Source organism: Dendropsophus ebraccatus, chromosome 5, assembly GCF_027789765.1.
Source record: "Dendropsophus ebraccatus isolate aDenEbr1 chromosome 5, aDenEbr1.pat, whole genome shotgun sequence".
Lineage (NCBI taxonomy): Eukaryota > Metazoa > Chordata > Amphibia > Anura > Hylidae > Dendropsophus > Dendropsophus ebraccatus.
Genome location: NC_091458.1, coordinates 29,789,787 through 29,807,145, shown reverse-complemented (window position 1 = coordinate 29,807,145; position 17,359 = coordinate 29,789,787). Strand labels below are relative to the sequence as shown.

At 43.9% G+C, this 17,359-nt stretch overlaps 1 protein-coding gene and 1 long non-coding RNA gene across 3 annotated transcripts in view; one reads left to right on the top strand and one right to left on the bottom strand.

Annotated features, from left to right (window-relative positions):
• Nucleotides 1-17,359, bottom strand: part of LOC138792387 (uncharacterized) — a 298,550-nt gene that overhangs the window by 62,327 nt on the left and 218,864 nt on the right. The gene's annotated exons all lie outside the window — the stretch shown is intronic.
• CWF19L2 (CWF19 like cell cycle control factor 2) overlaps nt 1-17,359 on the top strand; it is an 89,191-nt gene that overhangs the window by 37,411 nt on the left and 34,421 nt on the right. For both annotated transcript variants that reach the window (XM_069969751.1, XM_069969753.1), the window contains exons 11-12: nt 9,261-9,386; nt 14,149-14,286. In XM_069969751.1, coding sequence (XP_069825852.1) covers nt 9,261-9,386; nt 14,149-14,286 — 264 coding nt within the window. The remainder of the gene's footprint in view (nt 1-9,260; nt 9,387-14,148; nt 14,287-17,359) is intronic.

Genomic DNA, 17,359 nt, shown 5'->3' with positions numbered 1-17,359 from the left:
TCTCCCCTCACCCCTCCCCTCTCCATAGACAATCATGAAGACAGGAGAGAGCTTCAAACTGCTTTTTCATGATAAGAATGCATTTTTCGGCTAATAAACCCAATTACAAAGTTTCTTAAAATCGCCTGTACTATTGATTTCTTCAAAAAAAATTTAAACGACAGTGACACTTTAAAAACCACAGACTCCTGAAGAATCCTTTATGCAGAGAAGAGATTTGAAATGATTCACAGTAACTATAGGCCCTATTCTACCGGACGATTATCTTTCAGATTATCGTTAAATCGTTCGAATCGAAACGATAATCGTTCGGTTGAAATGCAGTTAACGATTAACGACCGAACGAGAAATCGTTGATCGCTTTATAATACCTGGACCTTTTTTTATCGTTGCTTGTTCGCAAATCGTTCGCATTGAATAAGACATAGTTCGGTCGTTCGCAGTAGATACAAATGCAATAGCGAAGAAAAAACGATTGCAAATACGATCATAAGTAACGATTATCGTTCCATGGAAATGAGTGAACGTTTTCAGGTCTTTCGCAATAGCGGTCGTTTGAGATCGTTAACGATTGTGCGAACGATAATCGTCCGGTGGAATAGGGCCCTAAGATAGTCCTTGAGTTTAAAACGTTATTGTCTTATGAACTGTGACCCAACTACCATGATGAGGTGAGCTGAATGTCTCCTTTTGATTTCTTGTTTATCCCAGTCACCCACTCTTCCTGCGTAGGTAGCAGATGTGGTGCCATTTAGGTCAGGAGAGAGTAGACTGGTTGTTTTGGCTGGTGTCAGCTCATTGTGACAAACCCCCACACCCCTGGTAATAAATCTTATAAACTAGAGATGAGTGAATCTTGTGCACACTCTGGTCCGTCCGATCCCTAATGTGCAGCAGTTTATTACCAGTGGCTGAAGAAGCCATAATTGTGCCTGGAAAACCTGGATATGGCCATAGGTCACAGTCTGTATCCATGTTTTCTAGGACTCCCTGGGACTGCATCCAACTTCAGCCACCGGTAATCAATTGCTGCACGCTCGGCTTCTGCTCATCTCTACGATAAATGTCTTCAGCTTTATCGTAGAGATAAAGCCATAAACACTTGTCAGGATTTGACTTGTACAGTAAGTGACTGAACAGAATGGATGTGGACCTTGCTCCTCTTAATCTTTTTAGTTACAGAAAACTTTATAATTTGTTTCTTAGTCACATTGCGGAGTGATTAGGAATCCTGTTTGAGGATCCAGCCAGGCATATCCGCCCAGATTACAATTGATTTTTGCATTATCGTGTTAAATAGAATGAATAATGTGCGTAGGCTTGGCCGGGCTTTATCTCGCTCTCCATGCACCACCGGCTGCAGTATATTAGTTTTGATTATTCTGCATATTTTTAGCCAGCATATGGCCTAGAAAGTGTGGATGAACTACAAGTCGCAGCCCAGCACGATGAACAGGGCCTGGACTTTGAGGCATTTAAAGGGGTTATGCAGGCTTAGAAAAAATGTCTGTTTTCTTCCAGAAACAGCGCCTCTTCTGTCCTCTGTTTGGGTGTGGAGTTTTGCAGCTCAGTTACTTCGAAGTGAATGGAGCTGAATTGTAATACCACACACAACCTGAGGATTGGGGTGGCGCTGTTTTTTGCAAGAAAGTAGCTGCGCTTTTTTCTAATCCCTGATAACCTCTTTTAAGGATTACATTTAAGGGTAGTCATAAATGGGAAATCTTTCAGCCCTTTATCATAAAGAGATTTCCCGTCAGCTTTGGCCCTTTTACTGTTGGAACCCATCATTTTACAATATCCTTTTTGTTTCGCAATGGCCATGCCCAACTTAATGTGTCGTCACTGCCTTTTTGTCAGAAATCAATAGTACAGGTGATTTTAAGAAACTTTTTAATTGGGTTTATTAGCCGAAAAGCGGTTTGAAACTCTCTCCCCTGTCTTCATGGTTCTCTTATGGAGAGGGGAGGGGTGGAGGGAGATGAGGCACCAACACAGGACAACAAAGAGTTAATTTACAGCTACATCACCGGGCTATCTCCTTTGAAGTCAGCACTGACCTCTCTGACCTCTGAATACCAGCTTTCACACAGGTCTCGCTGTGTAATACTTTGTTCTCTGCTGCCAACTAATCTCCCTCCTCCCCTCCTCATAGAACAGACAGGGCCCGACTGGTGTAAAAGAGTCGCGATTTCCTGATAATGAGCAGTGAATGAGAGCGAGGAGGGAGGGAGACCTGGGGAAAGTCTTTTTGAATGCAGATAATGGCATATTTGCCTATTAAACCCAATTACAAAGTTTCTTAAAATCGCCTGGACTATTGATTTTTCCAAAAAAAAAAAAAAAAAAAAGTACGACAGTGACACTTAAGTTATTTATCTGTTTGGGTAAAGGGACACTAAGTTTGGCTCTATAGAACTCTGAGGGTAATTGCGGCTGTATGGATGCTGAATTGCTGCTGTCTAATGGACCAACAGAAGATTTACCCAGGGTCTGGTACATACTGTATCTAGCCTGTATCTTTACTTCTAAGTTGCCAATTATTTTGAATCTAGATAGTCACTCGAAATTGACAGATGAAGTATACAGCAATCCTTCTTAATAGGTTCAAGTAGAAACTTTACCTCAGATACCCTATTCTGAATTTCAAAGCATCTTCCGACATATGAGTCACAATTTTTAATTTTTTTTTTCTAAATTAGATTCTACAATAATTATCTCGAGGCTTCATCCTGCTAAAAAATTAATGAATCAATTAAACTTGTCTTTCATCTCTAATTTCATTATTTATTAGCATTTACAGCATTGTTCTTTCTTACATATTACTTGTAAAAAGTTTGAGTTTGTTCATTGTGAAGGTGGATATTGCATAAGTTAAAGGGACTCTAAGGGTTTTATTACACAGAGCGATTTTTAACGACTAACGATAAACGATCGCAAACGACATTGTTTATCGTTAACCTGAAACCATTCACCATGTTACACAGAACGATGGTCGTTAGTTACGATCGTTAATGCGATTGTTACTGCGATCGTTTATTCCTTCTCATCCCAGCAAAACAATGAACAATGCGCAATTACACACAACGATTAGTGAAAAAATGCGGAACTTAAGCGAACGAATGTGGAATTACAGCGAACGATTAGCAAATGATTAACGATAATTTTAGGTTCAGATCTAAATCAACGATCAATACGGACATACGAACAATTTTTCGATCGTTGCCTGAAATGACACAGAACAATTATTGATTAAATTCGAACGATATAACGATTTTTTTTGCACCATAATCGTCCCGTGTAATAGGACCCTAACTAGAGATGAGCGAACCTGGAGCATGCTGGAGTCCATCCGAACCCGAACTTTCGGCATTTGATTAGCGGTGGCTGCTGAACTTGGATAAAGCCCTAAGGCTATGTGGAAATCATGGATATAGTCATTGGCTGTGTCCATGTTTTCCAGACAACCTTAGAGCTTTATCCAAGTTCAGCAGCCCCAGCTAATCAAATGCCGGAAGTTCGGGTTCGGATGGACTCGAACCCAGTTCGCTCATCTCTAGTCCTAGCCCAAAAGGTTAGAAAAAGAAATTTATTTTGCAGCTTATCAGTCTAGAAGAATCCCTGCAGACTTGCTCCTTGACGCCTCCTATATGTAGGGGATGAAAATGGCCTCTTGAGGTGATTGGCTCCATCCTCTGGGCACTTGATCACTAGCCACACCCTTTGGGCACTTGATGTGATTGCCTCCACCCTGTGGACTCCTGCCAGTCATTCACATTTACCATAAAAATGCAGATTGCTCAATTCACAAGCAGATGTTTGCAGATCTAAAGATGTGCCTGTGAAGGTTAGGTAAAAGGTACAGGTTATCAAAAAATTACAAGTTGTTTAAATTTAGTTTTTATGTTAAACATATTTTTTTAAGATTTTATAGTGACGTTCTTTCTGGTTCTTTATTTTATCATCTATATTTAAAAATAATCCTAAAATCCTGCAAATTTCCATGCTTAGTGCCAAGCCTAAAGCAAAGAGCTTCCTGTTCTATGTGTCATAAGCAGGAGGCTGCTGGAAAGTGATCCGTACAGCATTACAGTAAAGTGTGACACCAGTAAAAAGAACAGAAGCAGCTCAGTCCCTCTGCACAGGTCAGAGTATGCTCAGTAACGGTGACTGAGGCCTTCTTGGGGATAGGGTGCGGGTGGGAAGCTGTGTAAATATGTAATATAAGTTGTTGTTTTTTTTTGTGGTTTTCATTGTTGTAGGCCCTTTCTTCCTTCCTCCCTTTTTTTAATTTTTTTATATAGTGGGGTAAGTAACAAAAGTAGGGGTAGATAGAAGGTTGGGGGAGAGGCCGTTGGGGGTGGCAGAGTACGTTGGTCAAAATACTCAAATATGTAAACAACATGAGTTAGAGGGTATTATATTACTGGTGGAAAGTGTATTTTTTTTTCTTTTTTTTTTCTCTTGTTTTTATATATGGATTTGTAAAGTGGAAGTGTAAATTAATAGAAAGAATTTATCGGGGGAAAAAAAAAGATGGAGCTATGAAAAAGTAAGGCCCTTTTCACATGTTCCATAGGCTGTCTAGCCATGGACCTGCAGCTACGGACATCCATAGGGTGTCCGCAATACACTGACCCACCCTATAGACACCAGTGATCCATCTGTTCTAGGATCTGCCTGTCATTTGTGGATCACGGCCCCAAACGTGTACGGAACGTGTGAACGGGGCCATTTAAAGGAATGGGTCCATAGTGTTGCCCACAATGCAATGTGTGAATGTGGCCTTACTGTCATTTGCAGTAATATTTCACATGTTCTCACACATGCCAAGAGTTACCAATTGCTTCGGCACTCACTCCTGAGACGTCTGCCATCCCGAGATACAGCCAGGGAGAGTGTGCGACAGTGTGCTCCACTTCCTGGCCAGCAGAACATCAACTGGTTCGCTTCGTAGTCTATAATAATTTGCACAGTTTGGGTTTGCACAGTTTGGGTTTAACGGACAGAAAAATGTGCGATCTTGGGATGGCAGTGGGTCTCGGGCGAGATCTGGCGCCATCGGTAACTTTTGACATGTCTGAGGACATGCAAAAGAATTACTGCCAATAACAGCTACTCTTTTAGTTACTCTCCATTTTTAGAAAGTTTTCTCTCCTTTCCCAAAAGTCACTTGTCACTGCGAGAACCGGGAATTAATTTCCTCTGTTTCTTTTACCGTTAAAGGCAATTAAGTTCCACCATGGAGCCTCACAATGTTAATTGCTTCCTCCCTATTTGTATCTCGCGGAATCAGCTGTGTTCATGGCATGCCAAGATATGACCAAAGTAATTTAAAAGTATCTAAAAATACATCACCTGCGCTGAAGCTATTAGCATATCATTGACAGTAATTTACTCCAGGCTCCTCACTCACTGGTCCTTTAAATTATAAACCATACTGTGTGCCGAGTATCGATGTGGAAAATTAATTCATAGTAACCGAGACTCGGGAATGGAAGTTCTTTGGCCCTCATCATAAGCAGCTATTATTATGAGCTATATTTGTACTGTGCTTTATAGTATTTTCGCTTATTTAGATTTTATTAAAACTTTTTTTTTCCCCAAAAAAGAATTTACATAGCCTATTGTCCGCAAGTCCAAGACTTGGTGAACTCCTAGCAAGACTATTAAAGGGGTATTAACATCTCACATCTCTGTTAGTTATCCCTCTATCCATAGTAGTGTTAGAATAGTGCTCAAACTGTGGACTGTTGTCCATGTTATCTAAGGGGTTAAACTTAAAGGAGAAGTCCGGTAAAAATGAATTAAGTATTGTATTGCCCCCTAAAAGTTATACAAATCACCAATATACACTTATTACAGAAAATGCTTATAAAGGGCTTTTTCCCCTGCACTTACTACTACATCAAGGCTTCACTATCTGGATAACATGATGTCACTTCCTGGATAAAATGGTGATGTCACGACCCGATTCCCCGAGCTGTGCGGGCTGTGGCTGCTGGAGAGGATGATGGCAGGGGGATGCTCAGAGTCCCTCCAGTGCCCTGTGTCGCCCTTTATCCTGAGATACAGTCGGGGGAGTGCACAGCTGTGCGCGCTGATCCCTGCCCAGCCAACCACTCCCCCTGGCTGTATCCCTGTATTGCAGCAGGTCTCAGGACTGAGATCTGGTGCAATCAGGAACTCTTGACTCAAAACTTATTACTCTGTCCTGTTTTTTTTTTTTTTTAAATCTTTGTATTCAATTAAAAAAACTATTCTGGATCACCTATTCATATAGCTCTGTGGTTTACCGTTCCTGTTATTCTCACTAGGAATAACCACCTGGGCATTACCAGTTGTGGGTGTTTCCCTACACTGTCTGGCACTGTCAGCTCTGATTGGACAGCGTACAGACACACCACCTGGTGGTAACACCCAGTTGGTTATTTAATCATGCATTTCAAGTTAGAAACTGTGATGAGCGAACATGTTAAACATTCGGATTCGTCTGAACTTTCGGCTTTAAACTCCCGGTGGCTGGAGAAGTTGGGTGCAGCCCTAGGACTTCCAGAAAACATGGATACAGCCATAGACTCCAAAATAGGGGCGTAGCTAGCATTCATGGGGCCCCATAGCAAAAATTTTTAAGGGGTCCCCCTCCCCTACACACAACACAAAGCACTGCGCATACATGAGGGGTTAAGCATAAGGGCACACACTTTTACCTTCTCCCCTGGGCCCCCCTCCTGCACAGGCCCCATAGCAACTACCTACCCTGCCTCTATGGTAGATATGCCACTGCTCCCAAGGGCTGCATCTAATGCCCCTATTCCACGAGTCGTTTGCTCCTCGTTCCCCGCTCGCTGCCGCCGCTATTCAACGCGGCTGCAGCGAGCGGGTGAGTGCGGGAGGGGGCGGCGGGGAGCTGCGGGGGGGCTGCCCGGGGGATCGCTGATCGTCCGGGCAGCCCATAGGATATAGCAGCGTCTGCTGCCGACGCTCCTATTCAACGGAGCGACGGCAGCAGATCGCTGCTATATCAGTCGCTTGTTTTTCAACATGTTGAAAAACAAGCGACTGCAACGATGAGCCGACATGAACGATGTCGGCTGATCGTTGCACTCTATTCCACGGGACAAATATCGTTCGTAGCGGCCGATATCGGCCGAATACGAACGATATTGCTCCTCTAAACGACCCGTGGAATAGGGCCTTAACTTCTTCAGGCAGCGGGATCCGAATCTTCAACAAGTTTGCTTATTACTAGTAAGCATAGAAAATAGTGATGATGCAGGTCACCAGTATGGTCTGTGGTCTTATCGGTTATCGTCACGATTACGCACAATGTCACTAGCAGCCATTACATTGCTTGAATTTATCCCTTCTTTTCCCTCTCCAAGATAAGCTTGGTGGAATCTAAATCAGAAGCTTCTTTTTTTCATTGTCTCGCAGCTTCACAGCTTTTTTGTCTTTCTTTTTTTTTTTTTAACAAGTTTCCAGAGGAAAAACTATGCGCACAAAGTCAGCGCGGAGGACAGCGGGTTATTAGAAAATAAAATAAAAGCGCCCGCGTTTTCATCGGATAATTCTGCCATCTCGGCAGCTATTGTCATTGTTCCCTCTGCGCCTTCTCCCAAGTGTTCTTGTATCTTGTCTCTCGTGTTATATTACATGGTCTGTGTCTGAGTCCTCTCTTCCTGGCATACTAAACACCTTCACTGACGCCGAGTGGCACATGTTCATTTCTTCGCGGCTTCTTTATGGACTACTTTACTAGAGAGCAACTTGGTTGATATATATATATATATATATATATATATATATATATATATATATATATATATGTATATGTATTTTTAACTTTTTCGGGGCTACATTAATTTTTGATAGGTCATCAATACTAGATTAGTAGGATGCCGATGGCCCCACTGATCATCTCAACCATTACAGACAGCGCCATACATTATCTAGTGGCAGTGCTGGATTACTAAGTTGCAGTACCACACACAGCCTCTAATAAGAGGGGTGCTGTTTTCTAAAAATTGCTTTCTATTCATCACTGTTCTGGAAAAACAGTATATCCAGGATCAAAAGCTATCCCTAGCCACAGGATAGGGGGAAAACAGACTATTAAGTGGGGGTCTGACTGCCGGTACACCCAATCCCAAGATCAGAGGAGAATTGTACACTGAATAAATGGTTTGCAGAACATATGTGGTCAGTACTCCGATCATTCTGTATGGGGCTTCCAAACATTGCCATTTACTGGTAATACGATATACATACAATAAGTTAGTATGCCGAAACCAGTGGCCAGATATAAGTTAGGATCAAAATGTAACAACAGAAGACAACGATGTCGACACTGTCCCGGTGTTCAGGAACAACTTATTCAGACCTCAGTGTGACACTCCCATCTACGGTTTTACTTAACCACTCGTGGTGCTCAGCTATAGAAGTCCAGCAATATCTTTATAGTAGAAAGTATGATGAAGGCGGCACTCACCAGTAAACGGTTAAAAGATGCTTTATTGGAACAGTAATGGCATCAGCAGTAGGTGCTTTCCACAAAATTACAGAGATACGGCTGTTTTACGTGTAAAAACGCTTCTTCTCGGCTCGGAGCCGAGAAGAAGTGTTTTTTTACACGTGAAACTGCCGTTGCTCTGTAATTTTGTGGAAAGCACCTACTGCTGATGCCATTACTGTTCCAATAAAGCATCTTTTAACCGTTTACTGGTGAGTGCCGCCTTCATCCTACTCTCTACTGTAAAGATAAGTTAGGATCGCTCCACATGTGCATTCGCTGTCCCCATCACCTACTGCTCACACTAATGGCCGGGTTGTCCATGCTTCCAGTCTTTTATTCTAGTTTTCTTCCTCTTACGACCCCCTCCCCCGAGTGAAGAGGCCTAATCATTTTGTTAAAGGGCAGAAACACACAGCGAGATTCATTAGCAATAAATGTTAAACGCCTTCTGCACATCTGAATAATTTAATATCCACTTCAGAAAGAAAAAGTCCAGCGCTGCCACTTAACCACTTTATGCAAATGTTTAGCTCAAACTGTTCCAACACCTTGAAAGTTTTATTATGAATTTATGGAGATGGAAATCGTATTGAACATCGCCGATGGGGGAGGATTGCTGGAAAATTGAGTTCATGAATGGAGCGTGGGTGAAAGCCTCCTGCCTCTTCACCAGGCTGGGAGTGTAGCTTTTATACAGCGGATGGAAAATGATGATTTGTATTGTCGTTTTCTTGTTTGTTTGCAGAGGTCGAGGGCTGAAGAACAGAGCGAAGTTCTGCTGGTGAAAACCGATCAGTCGGGGAGGGCTTGGCCTGTGAATTCCATGGCGGGTCCTTCAGAACCAAAGGGAGGAAGGAGAAAGAGACAACTAGTAAGTTATTTGATTAATTGGTGGACTTTTTCCATGTTGCACTATATCCCAGACGAGCCTCCCTGCAATGTCACCCATGCTTCCATTACTGCGTTGTAGAGATGAGCGCAACGCCAGCATGCCTGGATCCATCTGAACCAGAGTGTGCAGCATCTGGTTAGCGGTGGCTGAAAAAGTTGGATGCAGCCTTAAAGGGGTAGTCCACCCCAAAAAAATTTCTTTCAAATCAACTGGTGCCATAAAGTGCCAGAGATTTGTAATTCACTTCTATTAAAAAATCTTAAGTCTTCCAGTACTTATCAGCTGCTGTATGCCCAACAGGAAGTTGTATTATTTCCAGTCTGGAGAGCAGGGGAGGTTTTCTATGGGGATTTGCTGCTGCTTTGGACAGTTCCTGACATGGACAGAGGAGGCAACAAAGAGCACTGGGTCAGACAGGAAAGAAAACACCACTTCCTGCTGGACACACAGCAGCTGATAAGTACTGGAAGACTTAAGATTTTTTAATAGAAGTGAATTACAAATCTCTGGCACTTTATGGCACCAGTTGATTTGAAAGAAATTTTTTTTGGGTGGACTACCCCTTTAAGGAGTCCTGGAAAACATGGATACATCCCACGGCTATGTTCACACAAAGTAATGAATTCGGGAAGCTATTTCAATAGAACAACGGCCGTTGTTGTGAACACAGTGCAGTAACTTTGGCCGTACAAAATAATGAACATAATTTTTTAAGGCCATAGGAGGAGATTTATCAAACATGGTGTAAAGTGAAACTGGCTCAGTTGCCCCTAGCAACCAATCAGATTCCACCTTTCATTCCTCACAGACTCTTTGGAAAATGAAAGGTGAAATCTGATTTCACTTTACACCATGTTTGATAAATCTTCCCCACAGTTCGTAACAACGGCCGTACAAAATAGACGGTTCACACACTGTGTGGCCTCCCTGCTGGCCATAGTGTGAATGAAAGTGAATGGTTAATTGGTTTTCATTCACACCCATATGACCAGCACATGGGTGGAATATAATATTGGCCAGAGGAACACTTATTGCAGAGGCAGTTTTACACGCAAATCAACGGCTGTGTCTAACAATGGCTGTTTTATTACACTGTGTTAACATGGCTTATGGCTGTATCCATGTTTTCCAGGCAGCCTTGGGGCTGCATCCAACTTCTCCAGCCACTGGTAATCAAATGCTGAACGATCGGATGAAGCATGCTCAAGTTGCGCTCATCTGGAGTAGCTGCTGGCCTCCCAGTTCTCATCATCATTAGGAGGACTTAGACCATGAAGAAACGGAGAATGCCTTTATCATTTAAGGCTAATGTTTGGAGGTGTTTTTAAAGTGATGTTGTTGCACCCTTTCTAAATGCATGTTGTTGTTGGTAACCAGTGCCATAGGGGAGTGGCTTAACGGTTGCAGTGTCCCATATCTCCGCGGCCCTACCCCTTTACGACGTCATCGCATAGAGGCATAGGTCCCAATTCAATGGCTATGGAGGGGGCGGCGCCTAGATATAGATGATGCCACAGAGGGGGAGTGGCCTACCAGGACAATGTGGGCAGAGACATGGGGCACTACGGCCGTTAAGACCGTCCCCTACGGCACAGTCTACCAACAATAACATGCAATTTTAAGGGGAAAGGCCACCAAGAAATTCTTTATTCGGTAAGATATGAAATGTTGCGAATATAAGCTTAAAGTGACACTGTCACCCCCTTTTTGCATTCTGACTTCTCTTCTTAGATGTAAAGGGTAAATTTACCAGTTTTCATACCCTATTTTACATCATACGTCATGGTGCTTGTTCAAGTAAAAAGTGATCTTTTATCATCTGCGGATTGTACTAAGTGGGCAGGGCTTCACAGCAACTGCTCCACTTAGCCCCGTCCACAGTGCCGCCATAGGCCCCGCCCCTCTGACATCATTGGCACATAGACCCCGACTCCTCAGCGACCATTAGAACAGGCTGCCTAAAGGTTTAGGCCCCACCTCCTCTAGGTCAGCCCATACCAAGGGGACGGGGCCTATGTGCCGATGACGTTGCTCATGGGTGGGCCTATGGTGGCGCTGTGGGTGGGGCTAAGTTGCGCCCCGCCCACTTAGCACAGTCTGCAGATGATCAAAGATCACTTTTTACTTGAACAAGCACCATGATGTAGGATGTAAAATAAGGTATGAAAACGGCTAAATTTACCCTTTACACCTGTGTAGAGAAGTCAGAATGCAAAAAGAGGGTGACAGTGTCAATTTAAGAAGGATGCTGAGAAAGGGGGGACAATATCACTTTAAGACTCATGGGGGGAAAAGGAAAACCTACATTGTTCCTATAAGCTCATTGATAAGGCCCTGGGCACGTGTAGCTCACATATTCTTGTAAGCTGTAAAATCCATCCAGACATCTTAATCTTTATAACACGCCTGGTATATATGTTATGTATATACACAGAGCCGTCACTTTCCTGTTCTATCCATGCACATCTCATAAACTGCACAATCCGGTGGTGATGAGCTCAGGGGATGATGAAGCGGGGACAGAATGTGAATGTATTTCTCTTCTATTCTCTTTTGATATGAATACCTGACATTAATACTGTTTTTTTCAGGGGGATTTTTTTTTTAAATTTTTTATTCAAGGTCCATCTCCTGGGAAATGTTCCCATCAGCATGACTGGAATATAGAGTCACGATGCATGCGGTATTCGCAAGCTCGATCCCCACCCGGCATCCATTACATTATCCCAGCACTTTATGCAGTGCTCCAATTATTGGTTCTAGGCAGCGCTGTCATTCGGGCTTCATTTTCTTCCAGGATTCTATATAATTAGCATTGTTTAATGACCTACATAAATATCCAGGGCTTTGTGTGCACCCACCTGGGATGGTTTATAAGCATTTCCACAGGTCACCGGTAAATATCAGGCCCAGAGCTGCTGTCGTCTTCTATCAGATCATATAGGGATTAGCACCCAGCTTGCCAAGACCTCTCCGGAGCTTTCTAATAATACAGGAGCTAAATAATGGTTTCTACAACTATGCTTGCTCATCCTTTTTGGTTATTTAGGAAACAGCTGAATATTTTTTACATATTTATTCATTTTAAAGGGATAATGTAGCAATAGAAAATTATGGCTTCTTTTTTGCAGAATAAAGTGCTACACTAGTCCATTGGTTCTGTCTGGTATTGCTGCACAACCCCATTAAAGGAGAAGTCCAGCAAATTTTTTTATTAAAGTATTGTATTGCCCCCCCCCCCCCCAAAAAAAAAGTTATACAAATCACCAATATACACTTGTCATGGGAAATGCTTAGAAAGTGCTTTTTTTCCCTGCACTTACTACTGCATCAAGGCTTCACTTCCTGGATAACATGGTGATGTCACGACCCGACTCCCAGAGCTGTGCGGGCTGGAAGAGGGATACTCAGTGTCCCTCCAGTGCCCTGTCCCCCTGCCATTATTCTCTCCAGCAGCCACAGCCCGCACAGCTCTGGGAGTCGTGTTGTGACACCACCATGTTATCCAGGAAGTGACATCACCATTTTATCCAGGAAGTGACATCACCATTTTATCCAGGAAGTGACATCACCATGTTATCCAGGAAGTGACATCATCATGTTATCCAGGAAGTGACATCACCATGTTATCCAGGAAGTGAAGCCTTGATGCAGTAGTAAGTGCAGGGAAAAAAGCCCTTTATAAGCATTTCCCGTAATAAGTGTATATTGGGGATTTGTATAACCTTTGGGGGGCAATACAATACTTTTATAAAAATTTTCGCCAGATTTCTCCGTTAAATTGAATGCAGCCAAGTTGTAATTTTGTAATTCCATATTCAACCAATGGACAAGAGGAGTGCAGTTTCAGCAAGTAAGCAGCCACTTTCTGATATAATCCCTTTAAACTGGTTCCAGGCTTTTGAACTTGTATGTGCTGACCGAAGTTCAGGTTGTGGTGCAAATTCTGAGTTTCATACACAAGTTCTATTCTTAAAGGAGTACTCCGAAGATTTTTTATTTTGTTCAAATTAACTGGTGTCAAGAAGTTATATTGATTCTTAATTTACCTCTCCTCAAAAATCTCAAATCTCTTCCAGTATTTATGAGCTTCTGTATGTCACACAGTGACAGTGTTCTCTGCTGCCACCTCTGTCCATGTCAGGAACTGTCCAGAGCAGGAGAATTTTTCTATGGGGGTTTCACTTCTTCTCTGGACAGTTCCTGACATGGACAGAGGCGCCAGGGAGCACTGTGTCAAACTGAAAAGAATACACCACTTCCTGCAGGACATACAGCAGCTGATAAGTACTGAAAATCTATATAAATTTCTGTAACCTGTTAAATTGAAAGAATATTTTTTTCGCCAGAGTACTCTTTAAAAGTGACCTTAAAGGGGGCCTTTCTTGTGCTCAGTTTGTGTGTGGTATTACAGCTTAGTTCTATTGAAGTGAATGGAGCTGAGCTGTAATACCACACACAACCTGAGGATGATGGTGGGCTTTTGGATAAAATAGCCCCAAGTCCCCTTATTCCAATTTTTGGAACCTCCGTAGGCGATTCTTGACATTGACATCTTGTTTGACATATCCTTTGCCTATAACGGGATTATCCCTCTAAGTGGAGGCAAGTGACAGGCTTCCCTCTCCGAGTCTTGCATACATTCACAATGTATTTTATTGTCCGGTTAGTGTTCTGTTTTGTTAATAAGCCATATTTTCTATATCTCTATGTCTCTATCTCCATATTCTCTATGTTGCAGGTTGAGACTCACGTTGATAAGGAGAGGGTTCGCTACTTCCAAGATGATGACCATCAGAGTCTGCAGGATCTGGTCAAGAGAGAGAAGATGGGAACGGCCGAAGATCAAAACAAGCTATACCTCAGAATGGCAGCCAAGGTAATCCCCATCACATATAAAGAATATGTCATTGATAATATGTGAAATCATTGCACCACATTCCCATTCTCCATTGTATCAGTTTACTATGCTTGGAATTGCACTGTTATTAAACAGATTATTATTGATCTCTGTGGCACTAATAGTCCCTTTTCTGTGGCTGTAATTTCTAAAATGAGCCAAGAAAAGTTACATCACCGTGTAGCTCATCAATTACATATGGCATATGTAATGTCTGCTAATGTGATTTCACATGGGAACGCACAGCAGAATCATGTGCAATAAGTACATTTCAGATTTATGACACATTGCTGTAAATCATGCATAAAAAAATCCAGCAATGGGATGAGCTGGGCAGAGATACAGACAGCCAGAGAAGGGAACATGGCAGGATAGTGGATGGAGCAGGCTGGGTATGCAGTCTGCTAGGAGTAATAGTGGAGGAAGCAGGTTGGGTATGCAGACTAATAGGAGGAGTAGTGGAGGTAGCACAGCAGAAATGCAGACTGCTAGGAGGAGAAGCGGGGGGAGCAGGGTGGGGATGTAGACTGATAGCAGGAGAAGTGGAGGGAGCAGGGTGGGGATGCAGACTGCTAAGAGGAGTAGTGGAGGGAACAGGGTGGGGATGCAGACTGCTAAGAGGAGTAGTGGAGGGAGCAGGGTGGGGATGCAGACTGCTAAGAGGAGTAGTGGAGGGAGCACAGCAGAAATGCAGACTGCTAATAGGAGGAGCGGGGGGAGCAGGGTGGGGATGCAGACTGATAGCAGGAGAAGTGGAGGGAGCAGGGTGGGGATGCAGACTGATAGCAGGAGAAGTGGGGGGAGCAGGGTGGGGATGCAGACTGATAGCAGGAGAAGTGGAGGGAGCAGGGTGGGGATGCAGACTGCTAAGAGGAGTAGTGGAGGGAGCAGGGTGGGGATGCAGACTGCTAAGAGGAGTAGTGGAGGGAGCACAGCAGATATGCAGACTGCTAATAGGAGGAGCGGGGGGAGCAGGGTGGGGATGCAGACTGATAGCAGGAGAAGTGGAGGGAGCAGGGTGGGGATGCAGACTGATAGCAGGAGAAGTGGGGGGAGCAGGGTGGGGATGCAGACTGCTAGGAGGAGGAGCGGGGGAGCAGGGTGGGGATGCAGACTGCCAGGACGAGTAGTGGAGGGAGCAGGGTGGGGATGCAGACTGCCAGGACGAGTAGTGGAGGGAGCAGGGTGGGGATGCAGACTGCCAGGACGAGTAGTGGAGGGAGCAGGGTGGGGATGCAGACTGCCAGGACGAGTAGTGGAGGGAGCAGGGTCGGGATGCAGACTGCCAGGACGAGTAGTGAAGGGAGCAGGGTGGGGATGCAGACTGCTAACTGGTGTAGTGAATGGGGGAGGGTTGAGTGTGTGTGCTGGAGTAGTGTGTAGATGAAGAAAACTATGAAAAACACATTAAGGTATTAAAATGCCATTATGCCTTTGTGTCCATATTTTAAAAACTTTCCTGAAATCATTATGTCCTGGACAATCCCTTTAAGATGCGTTAAACAGACAGACTTCCACGCCGCCACCCCCGCTGCAGAATCGTCCCTGCCTCAGTGTGTCAGTGGGATGCCTCATGTGCCTCTGCTCTCCGCTCAAAGAATTGACATGTTAATTCTTCGAGCGGAGGTGCGTGAGGCATCCCATTGACACACTAAGACAGGTGGAACGCATCCTTAAACAGAAAGAGATAGGCAGCTGCTGTACACCTGGTGCTGCGGTAATAACCCATCCATGTGTGCAGGGAGAAACAAGAAGTAGCACTCATCTGTAGTTGACACCTAGGCGGTTTTATTGTTCCACGGAGAGTGGGGAGGTGAAGAGGTTAGTTGTGGACGCGCTCTGGGACGGCCGTTTCGGGGACACACCCCCTTTGTCGACCAGGTGCATAACCCATCCATTGTCCTCCTGCATTTGATGACCTATCATCTGCATTGGACTATATATAGCATATAGATGCTACCTAGGGGATAGCTATAGGGGTACAGAGGTAGCAGTCACGCCTGGCCCCCTCTGCTATATGAGGAGGACACCAGGGTTATATATCATACATGAGCTTCCAGCTGCCTGCCACATTTTTACTTCCATGCCCCAAAGAAAACCCTCTGTAACCTATGTGCAGAACATATAATGGCAGTGTAATGTAGCAATGCAGAGAGATGTATCAGGACATTATAAATGATTTTGCCGAGTGCACCGTCTCATCATGCAGCATCTGCGCGGTTATTGCTTATGATCAAAGCCGAGTTTGGCTAATCGCTTCTGACTGATGCCAAATGCGTGAAATCATTACTAAGTACAGATGTCTGCCTTGTCATGCATTACCCCTCTGTCACTGGAACGTGTCATGAGGTTCTCGCTAAATTAAATCCCTTCTCCAACAACACCTTCCAGCCGTGACCTGACTGGAGATCGCCACATTGTCCACTTAAACCTTAGCTGCTCATTTCCCGTCATGAGCCGCAGATGCATCAAACATTGGTTTTAATTTATTATTGTGTAACTAATCAGACATCGCCAACCTTCTTCAGGAAAAAGAACTGTGAAAGGTGCGTACTGTGCACAGGCCTAGGTGCTATGGCCCCGCAGCTGAAACCATTGGCAGCCAGCTGTTGGTTCACAGGGCATGTAATAGCACATCAATTGAAATGGCTATCATGTAATACATGGTTGGCTCAATCTGCCGGAGTGAGAGAGTTTTGCTGTGCTTCTCTAAAAGATCCAGCTGTAGATGGCAGAGGGCATTGTGTATCTGGACCAATAGAGTTATTCATTTTCTAATTAATAGGACTTGTTGACTATAACTCTGCATCTTATCCTTAAGGCAATTTCCTACTATATAACTGCTTTCCAGGTCTCTCTGATAGGCTGTAGTCTTTAGCAGCACTCCACCAACATACAGAGTAACAAGGAGCAAGGAGCTTGGTAGGGGCGTCTTATTGCTGTGTCATCCTTTAGTTCAGGTTATGTCGGTCATACAAGAGAGACCACCTGTCTACACGGTGAAGCAGGTTCTCGACTTGTGGTCAGATCACATAACATAGTGGCAATAATG